The sequence below is a fragment of the Lineus longissimus genome, chromosome 9 (genome assembly GCF_910592395.1).
Source record: "Lineus longissimus chromosome 9, tnLinLong1.2, whole genome shotgun sequence".
Taxonomy (NCBI): Eukaryota; Metazoa; Nemertea; class Pilidiophora; order Heteronemertea; family Lineidae; genus Lineus; species Lineus longissimus.
The window spans coordinates 11,548,365-11,569,880 of record NC_088316.1 but is presented as its reverse complement, the minus strand read 5'-3'; the positions used below and the strand labels follow the sequence as shown (position 1 = coordinate 11,569,880).

Genomic DNA, 21,516 nt, shown 5'->3' with positions numbered 1-21,516 from the left:
GTGTCACCCGGGTCTTCTTTGATTTGACCTACTTTTCAAGGTCACAGAGGTCGAATGTACTGTAAATTGGCCATTTTGGGGAAATTGTAATTGCTTGGACCTACATCAAACCTAACACTACATGACACAATACCATGCTCTTTATCCATCTTTCCTCCACATGAGGTGAGCACAATGGCCCTGGCCATTTCATTTGCTTAGTAACCCTTCAAATATCCATTCCAACCTAAAGTTTGTTGTTTCCCTTCTTTCAGTCTTATCGACGAGTACTCGATCTAATCCAACATGTCATCCTTGCGACCGATCTTGCTCATCATCTAAGAATAATCAAAGACCTACAAGCTATGGCAGAAAGTAAGTACACTAAGTGACTATTAGTAGAGCCTCTATATCAAGGACACCCTTGGTACTGACAAGTACTGTCCTTAACAGAGATGTCAAATGGAATCGAAACAACAAAGCTGGGACCTAAACTAGTGTCCTTATTATAGAGGTGTCCTCTATTTCAAGATCTTTTTCTCACGGAACCTGGTCATATATAAGCCTTCTATAGCAATTTGATCTCAAGAGGAATATGCAAAATCGTCTGTACTAAATGCCTATTCACCTGCAATAGGCCTGTGTGTAACAGACACACCTAAACTGGCTCAACTGCGTGGACACAGTAAGTACAATTGCATATAGAAAGCAGTGACTTATTGTGTTGTGTTGTTTCAGATGGCTGGGAAGACACAGAAAAGTGCCATAAGCTCGTGCTCTGCCTCCTCATGACTTGCTGTGATCTCTCTGACCAAACCAAAAGTTGGCAGAACTCAAAAACTGTTGCTGTAAGTACACCCATAGATGTTTTTGGTATACCCCGTAGTATTAACTTGTTCTCTACAAACCAAGTGCGACTTGATATTGGATCTGGGTTATGTCAAACCTTCATTCTGACTGCAATTGTGACAAGTAGCTCATTTGGAATAATTATAAGTAAAAGCTATGGATGAGGTCATAAATGGGGGCGGTAAGGATTCTATTTCTTCAAACGTTTGTATCGATTCCAGTTCATTTTGTGTCCGGTAAGATATCCTCCACTTCTCATTTTCAGGAATGTGTGTATAAAGAGTTCTTCTCCCAAGGTGACCTTGAGAAGGCAATGGGGCGTAAGCCACTTGATATGATGGACAGGGAGCGTGCCTGTATCCCTGATCTTCAGATAGGATTCTTAGAACACATCTGTTTACCTGTGTTCAGGTAAGTTATATGATAGGGAGCATGCCTGTATCCCTGATCTTCAGATAGGATTCTTAGAACACATCTGTTCACCTGTGTTCAGGTAAGTTATATGATAGGGAGCGTGCCTGTATCCCTGATCTTCAGATAGGATTCTTAGAACACATCTGTTTACCTGTGTTCAGGTAAGTTATATGATAAGGAGCGTGCCTGTATCCCTGATCTTCAGATAGGATTCTTAGAACACATCTGTTTACCTGTGTTCAGGTAAGTTATATGATGGACAAGGAGCGTGCCTGTATCTCTGATCTTCAGATAGGATTCTTAGAACACATCTGTTTACCTGTGTTTGGGTAAGTTATATGATGGACAGGGAGCGTGCCTGTATCCCTAATGGACAAGTAGGATTCTGAGAACATACCTGTTTTAGAATATACTGGTTTACCTGTGCTGGGGTGAACTGATGAATGCAGACGGAACGATTCCCAAATGTGTTTTTCGTCTGCAGTCTTTGTCCAAGCTGCATATGTATGATTTTGATGAACTGTGAGATGTGAGAGACCCCTATTGATGACTTTGTGTACCTTTACCTTGCCTACCCAGCTGCTGCCTTCCTAGCTGTTGGCTATAGGGTCCCTTTAAGACATTTTGGAATTATTTTTGTAATTCGCACGTTTCTCATATTTCTACTTAGACTTCATGAAGAAATCTGATTGAAAAGTTACTCCTGTACCAGTATGAATTTATAAAGGACTTCTCTATTCCTTCCAGTGTTTTGGGGAAGGTGTACCCGAAGGCAAAGCAGTGTTTAGATGCCGTCCAGAGTCATAAATCCATGTGGACGCGGGTTAGTAACCGGTTGAAGGCCGGCCAGCTCACTAGTAACAGTTCGTTGGATATCTTTGAGATGGACCTCGATTCCGAGGAGGAGCGCCGTCACAAGGAACAGGCAGAGAGACTCAACAGTGACTCTGTGCGCGAACAACCTGAGGATGAGGTCGAGGCAGACGGTGACAGGCATGTTGAAAATAATGTGTAGTAAATCAAAATATATGTCAGGTTACCCTTTCGCTACGTGCTGACAGTCAATATCAATAATAAACAGTGGAGCTAACTTTTTACTGAAAGGTCGAAACTATTCGAAAGTGTCGCCATCTATACTATTAGGATGAAACTAATTATTCCTGAGTGCGTTGGCATTTTTAGAGAGGTTACGATCAAGTGCTGGTTAATAAATATTTTAGAAGGGCATGACGCGCTATGCACCTCACCTGCACGACATAGGACCAAGTACATGACGTACAATGCACGTCACCCGCACGACATGGGACAATGTACATGACGTGCTATGCGCGTCACCTGCAGCGAAAGGGTACATTTAGTGCAGGACAGAGCCTTGGGGAAGGAAAAGGCAAGCATGATATTGTTTGTCAGTACTGTCAGTCGTGAAATTTTTGCAATGCTAAAAGTTGGCATATTTGCTCATTTCCAATTGCTGGTTGACTAAACGTTGCGTTTGCTGCCAAAATTTCACGGTTAATGTGTTGTTGAAATTTTCGCACCTTTTCAGTTCGCAGATGCAAAGTTGCAAAAATGAAATACTTGCGCAAAATTTCACGTGTTATGGTGGCAAGGAAAAGAAGGGGACCATGACCCTGCCTTGAAATCTGTGCCTGTTTTGTTGACTTTGACCTCATGACCTTGAGAAGTTTCCGTTGTGACCCTGGAAAAGAAGCGGAGGATTTTAAGAGTGTTGTTCTTAGGAAAAATACTTAAAGCTTGCATTGATTGACAATTTGATTGTAGATGTGAGAGGCATTTCTTCAAATTCAATAAGTGTTTGTAGGTGATTGTGCTTGGTATTTTTTCTCCGGCTGTGATAGGCCACGGGAATACTGATACCATGAGATGTTAACACCTGGTCTTGCTCTCTTCGTTAGTCTACGATTATCAAGTTTTCTTCGAAGTCTGTGTGGCTGTATGTTTCTTTAAACTCGAGTCAGAATATCATGCAATTGTTGGTGATGTTTAACCATGTCTCATCTTGTTAAAACTGAAACGTTTTGGATTTTTTGTTGCAGTTTTTAGTGTCAGCCTGCATACTGGGATGAGAAAAGAGTAGCTATTGGCTCAGATGATAAAATGATCAGCATACTGTGTCAGTGCCATTAAGCCATTGAGGTGTGTGTGTTACATATAGGCCTTTTGTACAGGTGCCTCTTAACCGGCTTAACTGCGTCGACACAGTATATTCCTTCTGGCTAAGTCACTGATGACAAGCTCATCCCCAACCATCCCATGACAAAATAACTCTCGACATTATGTCATCATTAAAACGTTCTTTCCAGACGGGTCGTGACCAAGCAGCACTATTGAGAGTAAAATTTATTTGACTTTGTTCGTTTCTCTGTTTTGTGTGAGGCTTGACTTGAGGTTCATTCACATAGAAACCGTCCATGGTTTTATCTTACTTGTTTCGTTTTATCCAGCAGGTACACCTGCATACTTTTATGCAAAGAAAATTAAACGAGAATTGTACCGAGTTGGCCCCCTTGTTACTAATTGTTTCAACTTCATTACTTGTTTTTTCCGAAATGAAGTCTGCTGGGATTGGTCAGCTTGAGTAATAAATCTCACTGTTTAGCTCACCTTTAAAAAGTTATCCTTTGGTTATTTCCTGAAGCCAGTGTTGGCCACCAGGCCTCCTTATATTTTGTTCAATCATTGTTTTACATTACCGATTGAACTCAATTATATCGCATGACAAGAGCGGTAGATTCATCAATATATGAAATGTGAGTTGTCACAGCAAAACCAGGCGCATGTCACACAGAAGATGAACCTTAATGACACCAGGATGTCATGGAGGAAATCGATGTATTCAGATTTCACAGAACGCAGACAATAATGAAACAATCAACTAATCTGTCTCAACCTGCTAAGCTTAGAGCAGCATGTGCCTGGTTGCTGTGACGGGTCACACATGTTTGGACTTAACTAGAACCAACAAGCTGTACACCGCACTGTACATATCTACAACTGGTCAGGCTCTAGTTAAAAACAAACTTCAACCTTACATACAGGGTGTATCATCAAAAAAACCTCTAGATTTCCTAGGGCCAGAAAGAGTGTGTTTTTGATTTCTTTCGCAATCCCTAATGGATGATTCTGCACTACATGTTGAGAGACTTACCAAATTAGCAGGGGCAGATTCTGGCACATCTTAGCACATGCAGGCACAGCCAAAGGCACTGGCTCCAACATTGGTGACTGGGGGAACTCCCTATGTAATACAATAAACATGATTTCCAGGCATCTCTGAGGAAAAACAGAAAATAGTTTTCAAAAACGTTCCAAATCGCCAATATGTTGCCCCAGGAGCAATACTACTCAATTCACCTAATGTAAGATATCTTGCTTTATTGACGAATTGTTGAGTTTTAACGATCGAACGTTGTTGTTGACATGGTCAACCTGATTGTAATCAATTGACCATATCGAAAAATATTAAGAGGAGTGTGCGCGACCTTGCCCACCTTCTGTATCTGCCCCAGAAATTGATGTAAAAACCTGCTGGCCGGAAAAAACAATCAATTTTTTTGGTACACCCTGTTGACTCAATAGTATTTGCACTGCGCTGTATATAAATGTACTACAATTTCGTGTTGAGGCAAAATCTGTAGATTACTAATTACATTATAGTAGTTTTCTGGTGAAGTTCAAAACTAGATTTTGAACAGCGACATCTTTATCCATTGCTTGTTATTGTTAAATCATTCATTTCTACCATCATTGACAAACCGTCGCTCACTAAATTTGACTTTTAATGAATCCAGTTAAACGATTTGTTTTTAGTTATTCACCAAATACCGCAAAACCATGAAGTAATACACTAATAATGTATGACATGTACATTGTATATTGTATAAAGAATGTAAATTTAGGACTGTGTAAATTTTCACTCTAACTTGCTCCGTGTTCCTTGTACAATTGCTATAGTTAATGTATGGGAGTCTGGTTCTTGTGGTGTGAAAAAGTCTCATTCAGAAATGCAGTAGAATATACTTGTAAATTTACAAGATGTATATTTTAACTTTTACATTTAATGTATGAGATAAAGTGTAAGGAAGTGATTTTCAGTAACTGTTAGAATTCCTTTCAGATCGGTATCTTACATTCTACAATCATCACATAAAATGTGGTGAGAAGGTGATCCTGTTGTGCTCGAAGATGGGGATTTTCGTGAAACAGGGTATTGGGTTACCTCTTGTTGATTTCTTGGATACTTCGCACGCCTTACCCTGACATCTTGGAGTGATTTCTGAAAGCGTCATTGGGCAAGAGTCTTCACATCTCTTACAGTTATCATCAGCAGTTAATCAGAGGTAGTATTCCAAGCCAGGAAATAGGGTGCCGGTCAAGGACATTGTCAGGCACCAAATTGTGATTTTAGAGGTTTTGACAGGTACACATGAGTTGCTGTCTGTCTCATCGACAGGTACAAGCTGCCCGTTATTACAACAATAATCCATTACATGGCAGACAGCAAAATCCTGTGTGACAGGCACAAAACCAACTCTGTCTTACACCTTTTCAGGTACCAATGACAACACTTATTCCAGGCTTGGTATTCATCTAGCCTATCACTTCATACATCCTTATTAACACCCAGCTTAATGAAACTGTTACATATATTGACCTTTCCTTAGGTTACATCACCCCGGAGAATCAAAATCCTGAACTCCGGGCATTGTGTGCCAAGTCCAGGGTCCGAGTCGTCTGGTATTCCTGAATTCCGAGTCCCTCAAGTACAGTATTGAAGAATGAAGTTAAATTATCCAGTGTACAGTTGTATATGTGACCCGTCACAGCAAAACCAGGCGCATGTCGCTCTGAGCTTGGCAGGTTGAGACAGACTGTTTGTTCATTTCTCTATTGTCTGCCTTTTGTGAAATATGAGCACATCAATTTCTCCCATTATCTCCTGGTGTCATTTAGGCTCATCTTCTGTGCGACATGCGCCTGGTTTTGGTGTGACGGGTCACATATCATCACCAATCTTTGAAATAGGAACTGAGCAGACCAAACCTGCTTTCAAATATCATATCAAGAGAAGTGGCTATTTATTTAGCCCAAGAGAGTACATGTACATAAGACGTTTCTTTCTAACTCTTTTCTTGTGCTGTGTGACGAATTTGTATATATTTTTCTCTTCATAACTGTTAGGGTGCGCCACTAGGCATATGTGTGATGCAGCTGACGGGTACACTGGCTCATTCTACACTCAGTTTGCCAGAATCATCCAGACACCATCACTGTGGAATTCTAGCCAATAGTTCATTTCATGAGAAAATGGTGCAGCAGTTGAAAAAAATGTATTGTTTCGTATGAAAATTCAATGTCTGACACGGATATTGCCAGAGTCAGGCAACACATGACAGAGAACAAAAAATTCGAGGCAAAGTGCAAATTTCCCAGTGCCAGCCATTCACGAAATTGACAATACATGTAGTTCAATGGAGGGAAATTCTGGCAGACTTAGGTTAGTGTGACAGGTACTAATTTGTGTGAATTTCAAGACATTGATTCGTCTTCTCTGGTTGGATGTGCTCACATAGGCTACTTTAGACAATTTGTGGTGCGTCTGAGGTGTGTTTAGGTTCTAGCTGTGATGTGTTTACAAAATCACACGCCGTGCTGGCTGGGTTGCCCCATCGTTGTTTTATAGGAAACGCCTACTGTGTTACCAGGGATGTGGGAAGACCAATTCGTCTCGTAAAAAATCTGTTTGACAAGTTGCGTTCAAATTTGAAGGTACAGTGTGGCTAAACGACGCAATGATGCCCCCTCTCTCCACATGTAATGCAGCTTTTAAAAGCCATGACTGAGGTATTTACAACTGACGTTTCTTGTAGTGATGCATACAGATGAAAGATGGCAGCACTAGTCTTGGTGTTCATGAGTTGTGACATTTATTCTGTATTGCAAATCTCCCCATCTCTGATTTCCTCCTGAATATAATTACAAAATCATCAAGTTATAAACAGTCCAAAATATAAAAAAACAAATAAATTGACTCTAGAGTCCGTGACATTGTTGATGCCTAACCCTCATTGGGGAACCTAAAACCTCTCAAATGACACCTCATGTTTTGATTGACGTCATGTTGAAGTGCAAATGAAGATGTTAAGGAATTTGCCAACATAGATCTGTTAATTGATGGATACATCACCCTGGCAAATCAGTGTCACCTTTCTTCATGGGAATCCTGTCTGCAGAAAATAATGATCTCATTTGCGCAGGAAAACCATCAAGGCTTAGAAAGAGTTTTTAAAAGGGCCTTGAAATTCAATAAAGTGCATCACATCTGATAGCTGGTTCACTTCTTTAAACTGTGAACGAAATAATTTGAACCGAAAATGTTAACGATTTCTCTATTGAGAGCAGAGCAAGCTTTTTGACATCTGCCGTATAAAAATGTGTTTAGAGGATGCACTAAATTCATTACTGGGAGGAAATATTTTGTAATAGCTCATTTTAACGATTATCAGATGATTTCGCATACCCAAACATTGACTCTTGATGCGTAGTGGCCAAACCATCATTTGTTGATTGTGCTGTGATGTGGTTACAGGGATGCCAATTAGCGAAGGTGATAATATGACATTTTGAATGCACACCACGAAGCCCACAGTGAACTATTGACTGGTGCGATCAACTTTCTTCTGATGTCATCTTTTGATAGACTCGACAGTATTCTCCTGATGAATTCCTTTATGTTCTGTGCTTGAACTGTGGTGACCGTCTTTATATTTTTAATCATCTGTGTTGTCAGTGAGTTGTCTAAAGCTGTTTTAACTTATGCACAGTTCTAAAATGCTGATTATTTTTACTCACAAACCCTAAGGGTATGTTGGTTGATGCCAAGGCCCTTACCCCTTTATTATCATGTTATACTTTGCTATGCAATTAAAGATGATGAAATCCCCCTCCCCTTCAATGAGAGTATAATTTGGCCTATTCTTGTATGGCCAAATTCTTTTCAAAAGTGGCTCTCTCTTACAAAAGTACTGATATAAATTAAATACCGTACTCCAGATCTATCAAGCCTTACAGATATGACAGAATGTTGTTTTCTCGATGTGAAATAACCCATCACTACAAAACTGTGTTGGGAAAAATGTGTGCATAATCCCTTTCAGCTTTGCATTGCAACTTCTGTGATTTATTTTCTTTTTCTCTTTAGCATTGATAATATATTCAGGGTTTGAGAAAATTTAAGAAAAAATCTTAATATTTTTCAAAATGCCCAAATTTTAAGAGTTTGTTCATTCTGTCATCTTGTTTGTTTGTTTTGCGTATCTTGCCTGTCTTGTTCTGTAAATACTAGCGGTTTGTACAAATTTGCCATTATTTATTACAATTAATATGTTATCGTTCTTGTCAAAATAAGCTCATATAGATTTAATTTTCTAAAACTTTGTTGCTGTTTTGTCGATGTAGGGCATGCTACTTGCAATTGTCTTGACGATGCATTACTTCGACAAAACGTTTACAAATTCACTGCAGCTATTTGTTTCACAAGAAAATGCTTTTTGTGAGAAATGAGTTAGGTATATTGGTCATGAAACTCAAATCTCAGCGTCTAGTTCATAGACTAACAAGCAGGCATACATACACTACGAAAGGAGTGCAATCCATTGTAAGTCCATGCTAATAACCCTTAAGAGATACATGTATGTGGAAAGTTTTGGTAGTAATCAAAACCACGCCTATTGCCATCAATTCCAAACAGGGTTTCCTAAAAAAATGCTAACATTATTCAACATGATGACGTTTAAGGGCTCTGTTCTAGCAGACGCTGTGAGTGAATCTACTTTTTCTGAGTAGAATGTTAAAATGTGTAAATGTTTACATCTCTTACCAAAGATAAACAATACCAGGATGATATTACCAATTAACTCTCTTATTGATTTCCTGCAATCCTACTTTGTCCTCCGAGAATGGATTGGCGGAGATCACAGTGTGCTGCATAATAGCCCATTTGTGACTCGCTCTACCAAAACTAGGCGCTTGTCACATCTGAACTTGACAGGTTGATACGGACTTGTTGTTCATTTCCCTATTGTAGACCTTTTGTGAAATCTATTACAAACTGATTTGGTCACATTTCACAAAAGGTCTACAATAGGGAAATGAACAACAAGTCCGTATCAACCTGTCAAATTCAGATGCGACAAGCGCCTAGTTTTGGTAGAGCGGGTCACATTTGTGTATGTTATATCTGCATGGTTTAGACCTCTAAAGCGTGAAGCACAATTTAGATTTTTTATTGGGAAGTTGAGATATATAAAAACCAGTTCTAACAAGTTCTAACAGGATTTTTAGTGTAGGATTGTCAGTGCAGAAATTAATAAATTTCTTCAGCCCCCATAATTTGTTTCTGGGTATCTCTCATTCATGATTGACACATGAGTGGCTAGATGAACATGAAAAGATGATAACTTGAGATTCCATCCAGATTTGTTGAGTAATAAACCGTACAGAGTGGAAAATGCCCCCAATCCAATGCAAACGCCAATGTGCATAAATACATACAAAGTTTTTTCATTTCATTGCCATGGTTACTCCACGGTTACTAGAAATTTAAAACCCTGTTAGGTTCGAATTTGAGATTAATAACAACCAAACTTCAAAGATATCTGACCAGTAGTTCATGCTACAGAACCTAAATCGATGTGGAACTGACATTTACAAATGTACATCCGAACACTGGCGTTCTATTGAGTAAAGGTGTTTTAAAGAGATCCAGTCATGGCATAAGTCTTTATTTAGACTAGCTGAACCTGGTAAAAATAACTAAATTGGTGTTTACTTCTTATGCATTTCCAACTACCTAAGGGGAACTCGAAACTGCTAGCATTTATCAATGGAAGCTTATTCCCGCCTTAGGTTTGAACCGGGCCGTTCAAAACTCCCCATTTTTATAAGCGTTTCACTATAGGTTTCCTTTAAGTCAACTGATTCACTATTATCAGCTGTGAACCACAGGTATAATTCATTAATCAACTTTAAAGGCCTACGCCAAATCTAAAATTTATAATTGAATTTGAAAATATCCATAGGCGTAAAGACATCCTGAAAATAATTTCCCACATGCTGTTGTGTAGAGAGATATTTGAATACCAAAGATACCAAATTTCAGCAAATTTTTATTCATACTATTAAAACTGCTCTACAGCTTTGTGTATAAATGCACTTCTATTTCCCTGGACCACCAGTATTTTCAAATGGCGTACTCCTTTAAACACCTGTCCGTGTTGGTGATCAGGTGGTGACATGTTCACTTGGCTAGCTGGAGCAGTATTAGGCCTTCATCACCTGTGAAGCTTCAATTGGTGACACATTTAATGATTTCCACTAATGATGGACTCGCCCTGAGGATCAGCTTCTCAGCTTGCCAAGAAATTTGTGTATTCAAGCAGGTCTGCTAATTGACCAAGCTGGCCTAACCTGGGTAGTATGTGAGACAGGCCTATGGTAGTCCAGGTCAGACCAGCTCAGAATGTTGGGTGGCCTGACAAGCTGGCCCATCCGGACTCTCATGCGTTTGCATCACCACTATCGAGATCCACGAGTGAGCAATTTAGCGATCTCAAAACATTGCAGGTCAAGATGAGCTGGCCTAACTTGGGAAGTTTGTGACACAGGCCTGAGGAAGTCCAGGACAGGCCAGCTCGGAATGTTGGGAGGCCTGCCAAGCTGGCCTTACTTGGGAAGTTTGTGACAGTCCAGGACAGGCCAGCTCACAATGAATGCTGGGAGGCCTGCCAACTTGCCAAGCTGGGAAGTTTCTGAGAAGGCTTGAAGGTAGTCTAAAATTGACCAACTCGGAATGTTGGGAGGCCTTTCAAGCTGACCTATCTTGGGATGTTTCTGAGACGAGGGAGTCTAAAACATGCCCGCTCTGATATTAGGAGGCCTGCCAATTTGCCAAGCTGGCCTAACCTGATTTGTGGCAAGTTTGTAAATTCTCCAGAATGGGACAGCGATCAATGTGAGGGGCTTAAAGAACACAAAGCAATGGGAATTTTCAAAGAAATCACGGACCCAAGGGGTAAAATAGTGAGCAAAAAGCCTTTTAAACTGATTTATGTTTACTTAAAAAGCTTACTAAGACTTTAGAATCAGTTGTTTCAATATTTAAATTGAATATATTTGAAAAGTTTGATGCCGTTATTTCATCTTTCTGTCTTGTCTCCTGTTGTGGTTAAAGTGTCATCCACCTGAACAAGACCCAAAGTACCAATACAGTGACTGCACATTTCGTATGGTTTATTGGGTCTTCTTAGGGTGGCACACACTCTTTTTGTTTTTTGAAGCTTAGCTTAAAACTGTTTTGATTCAGTTTGTGAGGTTACATTGTTCATAAGATACGACATGTGTATTTTTAAGAATACAAACATTTTCTTCTTCAAGTATTTCTGTGTTGGTCTCATTTTGTTCTCCCGACTTATGCAGCGGTCAATGGGAACCCTGTCCCCCCCCTCTTAAGGCCATCAACACTTGGTCGACATGTAAAAATATTTTGTTTGTCCAGGATTCGACACATTATCAGCCAGGATGTCATTACTGTGTGCCACGAAATCATACAGGGTTCGCCCTAGATCACCCCAGTGTGGTCAATGCCAGGATATCACTGTCACTATCGGTGCAGTAACTTGCCTTGCCTGCCTTGCCTTTAACACCAGGAGAGTAACGACTGGCATATGCCTTGGTCCTCTCCCTTCTAGCATCTCGAGTAGATTTTCCATGGTCCTTTGGGTGACCTGGCCCATCAGGAGTTGTGTCTTGGTATTCCTTTGCTGGCCCCCAGAGTTGACTTCTGCCACCTTTGCCTCACCCAATTTCTCTCCCTAAAAGTATCTGATTTGACCATGACGGAGGCTGCTCCACCTGAAAGGACCAGCTCTCCTCCGCAATGGTCCGCACCACGTCTGCAGGAGTCTTATAGAGGTCGCCGAAAAGGTTCCGCTCCCCCAACCAACTTGAGTTTGATACCAGCGTGTCCTGGGATGTACGCTATTGCAATCCTGGCCGGGATCTGTAGGATGATCCGCCATGTGCTCATTACCATCCTATTCTGCAACCTGCAAGCTCAGTGAGTCAGTAAGGATCAGTGCATGAGGATGACCTTCCATGTCTGCCCGTTGACCATTCGAATATGGTTTTGCCGTCTTTCCATACTGTCCCGCCCCAGGCAGTGACCTCATCTCTGATCGATCCATCCGTCACGATAACGATAGTTGGTGCCCTCTCATAGATGTACTCGCGTACCATGGCATTGTTGAGGTCTTCAATCCTGTCCCTTCATTGACGAAAGCCAATGCCTGTGGTGTCAATGGGGTCTGATGTTGCCGATCGGGCAGATTTCCTCGATTCTTTCGCGCGCATAGCGCACCCACGACTTCACTGTAGAGAGTCGCTGTGGTGTCCTCGTCCTCTCTATCGATGAGTTCTGTTGGCAAGGGATGGCCTCCTGTCTTGGTTGCATTCAGAAGAAGGGGTTTTGCTCCCAGTATGATCTGCCTCTCACTGCCAGTGGTGAAGAGCATCATTAGCATTCCTGCGTGTGCTACCTGCAACGATTATCATGGCCTACCAAGGGCATTTCTGTATCCCCGTATGTAATTGCTTTCTCTGGTGCCCAAGGCTCGTCCATATGCTATTGTCTCCCTGGATGTAAATGTTGTTAGTGATAGTTCATTCCCTGAGTGCATTACTTGTCTCCTGGAGTCCCTCTACTGCTTCCTGCTGTGTATCCCCTACGCTCTCGGCTATTATGTCGTCAACATGGGTAGATCCCGCTGTTGTGGCTGAGACAAGGGATAATGTCAACAGTGTAGATGTTAAAGAGTACAGAGCTTGTGGGCGAGCCCTGCGCGGTAGACCTGAGCTGACGGAAAATGGCTCGGATTGCCGATCCAAATCTCGATCATAGGCCTACTACACATTCTCTTCCCCAAGAGACAGCGTATATTGGATATTCCCAGCCATTTTGGAGGCGAGTATGCAGACGTCAACCCTGTTGTAGGCGTCCTCCAAGTCGTAGAATCCAAGCGCTGTGTGCTTCGGCTGTTGCATTGTTTGCTGAACTTGGTGCACAGTAGCCTCAATGTTTGAGGTGATCGACCTTCCTGGCCTGGCTCCACCGACTTCAGGTGGTAGGCATTTTCTATCTCACTTCCAGGTCCTTCACCAGTCTCTGCCAGGGCTGCAATCTTCTCGCAAATCTTTGTCCACACATTGCACATGGTGATGATTCGCAATCCCTTGGGCTTTGGTGTGATCTTTGCCAGACTTGGGCAAAATGCCCATATTGCACTGGAGCCCGCACTGGAGCCAATCGCTGCGTATCTCCCACTCCATCATCGAGCTGTTAACCATATCTACGATCTCCTCGAGCTCTTTTGTTGATAGTACTTTCAAGTGAGAGTACTTCACACCATCCAGCCCTGGGGCTGTGTCCTTCCTTATCCATCTCAGGGTTCTCTGGATTTCATTCATGTCAACAAAGGAACACCTGCCTGGTTCCCATCCACTATGATATGGTGGTGTTGATCTTCCTCATGGCTTTGATTGCTTTTTTTGGAGGCCTCCTGGAGCTGAGACTTGTACCTTTCCATGAAGGCTGCCCCATTTTCTTTGTCTGTGCGCAGGGAGGGTTGCCACTGTCATCAAATATCTGCTGCGGTGCACTGCTGCCTCTCCGGCCTCGCACTTCATCTTCTTGAACAGGACCCAGAATATACTGGTAGTAGAAGGATCACGAGGGTCACATTCCTGGCAGAGCTGGTCCCACAAGCCCCTTTTGCGGCTTCTGCGGTATCTTTTAACTCGGCTGACTTCTCATGGTAGGTCTTGCGTACCTGCCACGCCTTTTTGGCTTCATCACCCCCCCCCCCCCGTTCAGGCCATCAATACTTGGTCGACATGTAAAAAATATTTGGTTTGTCTAGGATTCGACATATTATTAGCCAGGATGTCATTACTGTGTGCCACGAAGTCACCTTATCTCTAATCTTGTAAGGGCAGGGTTCGCCCTCGATCACCCCAGTGTGGTACAATACAATACAATAAAAACTTGTAAGGCGCTCAAATCCAGCAATTAAACTGTTCGAGTGCGCCCCCTAGCGAGCAAAGTACTTCTGAAATAGGACCGTCTTTAGAGTGTTCCTGAAAGCAAGGACGGACGGGGAGCCAGTGAAGATCTTCTAGAACCGGGCTGATGTGATTCCTACGTGGTGTACGGGTTATCAAACGAGCTGCATTGTTCTGGACCACTTGAAGTTTGTCGGCAAGTTCCTCGGATACCCCTAGTAGGAGACTATTGCAATAGTCCAGTCGTGATAACACCATGGCCTGAGTCAGTGTCCTGGTTGCTTCATTTGTGAGGAGGTGGCGAGCAAGTGCCACATTTCTGAGGTGGTAGTTGGCAGAACTGACAACAGCTCTAACATGGGAAGCCATCGACAGTGACGAGTCAAACAAGACCCCGAGGTTCCGAACGGGACCATCCGCAACATGAACATTGATCCCAGCTATGGAGAGAGACTCGAGTCCAAGGGCGCGAAGGCGCTGTAGTGTTCCGAACAGAGCAATTTCAGTTTTTGATGGATTACCCTTGAGAAAGTTAGCGGTTAACCAATCCTGAATGGCTAGCAAACATACCTCAAGCTTTGCGCATTTGTCCAGAACAGCAGCTGCATTCCGAAACAGCTGAATGGCGGTATACAGTTGGTTATCATCAGCATAACCATGCCGATCCATGTCATGAGCATTTATAAGATGCCCCAGTGGTGTGATGTAAATCAAGAACAACAACGGACCTAGCACGGATCCTTGAGGTACACAGTATTTGAGGGAATGAGGAGTGGACCGTTTGTCCTGAACATTCACAAACTGGATTCTTCCTGTTAGATATGAACGGAACCATGCGAGCGCACTTTCGTCGATCCCAAGAACATCTCTCATTCTCTTTAGTAGCACCTCATGGTCCACCGTGTCGAAAGCCGCCGATAGATCTAAGAGGACAAGAATCCCGACACTGCCATTGTCCAACATACCTCTAATGTCATTTTGCACACGAAGTAATGCTGTTTCTGTGCTATGGTTTGCTTTATATGCAGACTGAAGAACATCGTGGAGTTGATGACGATCCATAGTCGTTGAGGCGTGCGGCCACCACTCTCTCTAGAACCTTCGAGAGGAACGGTAAATTGCTTACCGGTCTATAGTTCTGGAGAACTTCTGGGTCAAGTGATGCTTTTTTCAGGATCGGAGTTACCAGAGCTGTCTTCATCACGTTGGGGACACTACCACTGTTAAGGGATGCATTAACGACCGCCTTGATAAATGGAACAAGTTCGTCTGTAGCACCTTTAAGCATCCATGTCGGCAATGGGTCCAATTGACACGATTTAGCGGGGGAGCGTCCAATAACTCTGCGTAATTCACTATCCTCAGCCGGCCTGAGCAATGACATAGTTGACACTATGTTTGAGATCGGACGATCTGGCATATCAGTGGATTGTGATTGTCGAGGGAGATTCAATCGAATGTTCTCAATCTTGTCGGAAAAGAAGGTTGCAAACCTGTTTGCAAGTTCCTCAGCATCTGAGCACGTTGGCAGTATTCTATCCGAGTTACGATTGAGAATAGAGTTATAGATGTTCTGCAGGGCCTTAGGATCGGCCTCAGCATCGTTGATCTTAGTGCTGAAGTAGACTATTTCCTGGCAACCAGCTGGTCAATGCCAGGATATCACTGTTACTATCAGTGCAGCGTCAATATTGAATAAATCAAATCACTTGCAGAGACTAACGAAAATCATGCATATAATATGTGATACCGTACTAGTTTTCATATCTGGTCATGATTTTCTCAGCTGGTTGCCAGGAAATAGTCAATTGAAAAACTGGGACTCCCTAGAGATCACGGCATTAGACGTCGGTCCCAATCACAACCAATCACAAATCACCCTGGGCATATCGCCAAGGCATGTGAACAATATCCTATCTTGTGACAGTCATCTTATGTCATGTAGTTCAGTTCAGGGTCCAGGTCACGTTAACCCGTCAATTCACAAATCAAAGCAAATAACTGCAGTGTTGTTGTCGTCTGCTTTTTTGTACATGTACACAATACGTTTTTGGGATCAATATCACCTGATAACATGCATTCGATACCGTTGTCACAATTTTCTGCACACATTATGGTTAAAGTGAACTTGTTCACTCAGATTACTGACATCTATTTACTGGGGAATCTAATGTAACAGTCCTCTGTCTTCTAAGATGTGACAAAGACAGGACAGCAGAGGAGACGGGGAAGCCACCAATTGCCAGGACTTCATGAGGACAAGTTGTGAGCATTTTAATAGAGGACGTACCACAAAATATCCCACAGACCATTTGAGACATCGAAATCTGATGGAGTATACATGTATATGAGATGTTGACGAATTTGTGAGGAGAGCCTGGGACGACACACCACCACGGGACATCGTGAGATGCCACAGCCAGTAGTGCTGAGGAAACAACCTGTATCACTGCTGTATTGAGGTCAACAATCTTCTTATCTGGAGTTATTTCTCGGAAAGCAGTTTCTTATCTTCAGACAGATCACCCATTGAAAACATCATAAGAGACGTCTCCAGTGTGTCTGACACAGGACGAATAGGTCATTTTCACCGAATCCCTGACAACGCTAAAAGACGAGGAACAAATTTCACAACATATTGAACAATACAAAGGATTAGTACTTTGCAGGTTTGCAGAGGCCTACAGAATGGCAAGAAATAAGGTGGTGATGTTGTCTTTCGTCTTTGTGATGGTGACTTTCCCTGTTTTTCATCTTGACGTCTGTCTTGCAGACAACGCATCTCGGACAGTGTCAAGTGACTCCGGCTCTCTTCCATGGACACTTCTAAAAGCTGCACTGTTCCGGTCACCTCCAGATAGGGATGGGACCCTGAGATTCAAGAGGATACATCGCGACCAGGATTTCAATTGGAAGATGAATAACCTGATGGGGGTAGCGAAATCACTCGGTCTTAATTCTGTAAGTTGATTTAGATAAGGGGGCTTTGGGGGAACAAGCACCCAAGCTGCCCAGAGCTTCCATAGGACATTTACTTTATACATGTAGATTCCAGGGTCAGATGTCGTCGTTTCTGGGAATAATCTGTCAAAATTGTATCATCTTCAGTGGTGTACTTGCTATTGAGGGAAAAAGGATACGAGATACATTTCACATTTTAGGAAAACTCAAATGTTGTAGCTGAAAATCAGAGGCACTACCTTACCATGTGAGGACTATCATGTTACAGAAATGTGTCTCCCATTTCATGAAAGTCACATCAGTCTTCTGTCCTCTCACTTTTGTGGGACAACCATGTCAAAGACGGCTCCGGACCATAGGCACCATCCATGACTTAACAAAGTTACATGCTCAGGGGTTGACCATAGGCTCAATTGTTTTGACAAGAGCCTGAAATCCTAAAGCAATTATAACTCCGTCAAAATGAACTGAATGCCCATTTACGACATGGGAGGCTGTTCTCTGGAAAACAAAGAACAGACTTCCACTCTTGAAATTGGCAGTGAAAGAGTTTTACTTGCTTTCGGATTTCAAGTTCCAAAATAATATGGCCAACCCCTAAGCTTATAACAGAATTAAGTCATGTGTGGGTTTAGAATGTCAATGTCACAATCTCTCCTCTGAATGGCACAACCTGTCTTTGTCTCTTCCAGTTGCTCGAACTCCTGTCAAGAGGAAACCTCACCAACCTGATGACGGGGAAGGGCAATTATACACTCTTTGCCCCATCAGAGGCAGCGTTTTCAAAGCTACCCCCAAGACTTCGGGATGTGATATCGAGTGATGATGCTTTCTGTAGGCAGTTGATGCTGTACCACATGGGTGAGCTTTATTGCCGCACTTTCTTGGTGATCAGTAGGTGATCTATAGGTGTCTGATTGGTATTTCAAGTTCTTTTTAGGTGACCAAGATTTCATCAAAACAGTCGAGTCATTAGTCGATTGGTGTCTATGTCCCCTATCTTTTGACATGGCCTATTTTGTAAGTCCTAGCCATCATAAACGACTCCTTAGACAGTCCATTTGTCTTCCTAATCACTTATTGGGGTGGGGGGGGGGGGGGGGGGGGGGGTGGATGGGGCCAATCCAATGCATCCACAGTGTAAGTGGATGTGGTTGGTGGACTATAATTCTCCTGGAGGCGCAATTTCCCTTTACATTGACTTACAGCACCAGTGAACAGGGGCGTAGCTAGCTTTTTGGTGGTGGTGGTGGTGGTGGTGGTGGTGGGGGGGGGGGGGCAATATGACACTATTCGAATTTTTCTTCCAAAATTATGGTCAAACACACATTTTTGGTGACTCCCAGCTAGCTACGCCCATGGTGTACAAGGGGGAAATACTCCCAGGAATAGAAGTCATTGTATTCTAGATAGAAAGAAAGAAAGTATAAAAGAAAGCACGTATAAAGTATTTTCTATTCTAGATACCTCTTACAGAAACAATCTGAATGGCTTTTTCTTCCAGTGGAGAAGAGAGTGTCATCTGACGTGTTTGGTAATGACATCTTGTTTAAGAGTTTGGCCAATGAGACCTTCATTGAGCTTGACTGGACTGAGTGGTATAAGGTTCGGGTCAATGCTTACAGGAACGATGATGACAATGAGGCAAGTATCAGTACATGTCCTTGTCTTGTTGGTCAAAGGCACTGCCTTTTTTCCTTATCATAACTCTTTCAAAATGAAGTCAATGACAAATTCAAGGGTGGGACTTTGTTCTTTGTTTTCCAGAGAACAGGCTTCCAGGCATTCTCCAAAGCAGAGATAATATCCAAGCATATGAAAGGGGCAGCCGTTTAATCACGAAAAACAAATAAATACAATAGAAATGTCACAGTGAAAATCGTGTAATTCATGCAAGCCACCCTGTTTGACGTCATTACCCGGAAAAAATGAAGTCAAAATGTTGAAAATGTCAGTTCATCTTTAAGGCAGTTGTTCTTATGTTCATTGCCAGGTAATGACTGCCAGTGGTGCTGCCATCAAACAAACAAACCGTCTTGCCTCAAATGGTATCATCCACGTCATAGACCATGTGATGTTCCCCTTCCCAAATATCACCATTGTGGAGCGCATTCAGATAGATGATGACCTCAGGTGAGACTGTCACCCAACGAAATGTTTTGTTTAGAAACGCCAAACTTCAAGTCCTCTCCGTGTATCATAAAATAAACACCGCTGATATTTACAGTCAGTAAGCACTGGACAGGCCTAATTAGGGTGGCAAAATGAACTGCACAGGGAGGGCTTATTATAAACCGCGAGATGTGGAATGCGAAATCGCGAGATGCCTACCTCGGTGGGAGTACCATGCGCCACAGGATGTATTGCAAATATGGAACCTGAAAAGGCGAACATTCATGAGACCGAGGCTGTAGTATGGAGCTATCCTTGTTTTGATTGGCCCATTATAATAGACTCCGCAGTGCGATGTATGGAATTTAACCTAATTTATAGCCTAGTTTCGATGGTCAGACTATCCCGCGCTATTTTTAGGGATGACCACTAGCAGACGTTCACCAGGTGCATGCCCTGTGTTATCGGTCAATCATGTGTTTGGTGACTTGTGCCGCCAGGCTTAACGTGAAAATAAACGTGATACATGCAGCATCCTGAACCTCGTGGTACTTATATCTTGATAAGTTGCAAAAACCTTTGTGTGGTCAAGATGAACATGCAGTTGCATGTAACCTTTGTATTGTCTTCGGCCCTACTATCATTGAATGGAGAAGTGGACAGCAGCTTTTCAAATGGTGACTGTCATGGTCCAGGGAAGTAGAAAATCTTGTGGCAGAAAATAATGATTACTCATCTCGCGATTTCTCATCTCGCGGTTTATAATAAGCCCACAGGGAGTCTACTGATACTGTGTAGCGCAGTCTGTGTATCTGTGATAGAACACAAAATATGTAATACCTTTCTGATTAAAGCTTTTTGATTGCCCTCAAGAGATGTATCGCAACTATTCGTTTAAATCATAAGCCTAATCCACAGTCTCTTTTCAGCATCTTTGAATATCTTCTGTGGAATTCAACCACGGAGGCGGAGATAAATGCGCTCGGAAGCTATACCGTATTTGCACCTACAAATAAAGCATTTGCCGAAATTCCAGAAAAAGAGTATGGTCACCTTGTAAATGACACAAAGTTGTTAAAAAAGGTGGGTGCTGTCGCAGATAAAGTACTACTGTCATGGATCCCCAGTCTCAGCAGATGACTGCTGTCAAGAGCAGATGTCACAGGCCTAAACGCAAATGGCCCGGCAAGATGGTGAATTAAGTGCGCTGTATTCTTTTATCAGTTTGTGGAGTAATCTACTTACCCTCCTGTTATAAGTAGTCCAGGCAAACAAAAGAGTCAGAAGGACATTACTTTTACTCCTGTCATACATTAGTCTCAACAAAGGCATGGTTGCTCCATCTATGAATCCCCAAAAGGTTAGGACCAGTTCTCTGGGGGGGGACTCAATTTATTGTTAAACCGGGCAAAAATTAAAAGCTCCATTTTAATCTTTTGCATTTCATAAAACACTGTCATGATGTGTTTCATCTTTTTAAAGGTGATGGAGAGACATGTGATTATTACTTCCATCTACACCGCCTCATTTTATGAAAATAAGCACTTGACAGCTCTTGATGGAAGTGAACTGGTGGTCGTTCAGGGCCCAGGAGGTACGTACAGTCATGGTCAAAAGTAAAGTGACAAGACAATTGTGTTGCGGTCCAGAGCAGGATGCACAGGACACCCGGAGGAACAAAATCCTACACTGAGCATTACGCGGATTCGAGCATCCTTTGTTCCATAGTTCAATGTCCCTCGATACTTAGTCTCCTTACCGATTTTACAGCAGTTGATTGATAAGAGTTCCACTGTTCTTTTCAGGGACAGACATCTATGGCCATGGTGTCTATGGCCACATGTTAGAGAGGGACTTGACAAGTTCAGATGGTGTCTTGCATAAAATAGACTCGCTTCTTTGGGACTGGAGGGGAACACTGCAGCAGGGGGAACACTGATTTGACACTTCACAGGTCTGTCTTTGGCTTGTTTGGGTCAAGGACAATAATTTTAAACAATCAAACAAAAATCTTTCAAAGAGTTTGAATTCTATGAATACAATGAAATAACATAACTTGAAGAA

The 21,516-nt window shown here is 42.4% G+C and overlaps 2 protein-coding genes across 2 annotated transcripts in view; both read left to right on the top strand.

The window, feature by feature from the left end:
• LOC135493975 (cGMP-dependent 3',5'-cyclic phosphodiesterase-like) overlaps positions 1-11,699 on the top strand; it is a 164,878-nt gene extending 153,179 nt beyond the window's left edge. The window contains exons 26-29 of the mRNA XM_064781682.1: positions 255-354; positions 718-827; positions 1,094-1,239; positions 1,990-11,699. Coding sequence (XP_064637752.1) covers positions 255-354; positions 718-827; positions 1,094-1,239; positions 1,990-2,257 — 624 coding nt within the window. The 3' untranslated portion in view covers positions 2,258-11,699. The remainder of the gene's footprint in view (positions 1-254; positions 355-717; positions 828-1,093; positions 1,240-1,989) is intronic.
• A 4,721-nt stretch (positions 11,700-16,420) lies between these two features.
• Positions 16,421-21,509, top strand: LOC135494009 (transforming growth factor-beta-induced protein ig-h3-like). The gene is made up of 7 exons (XM_064781737.1): positions 16,421-17,340; positions 18,033-18,201; positions 18,845-18,984; positions 19,334-19,473; positions 20,382-20,535; positions 20,935-21,046; positions 21,258-21,509. Exons 1-7 carry the CDS (start codon positions 17,068-17,070, stop codon positions 21,389-21,391), a joined length of 1,122 nt encoding a protein of 373 aa, XP_064637807.1. The 5' UTR covers positions 16,421-17,067; the 3' UTR covers positions 21,392-21,509.
• The last annotated feature ends 7 nt before the right edge of the window (positions 21,510-21,516 follow it).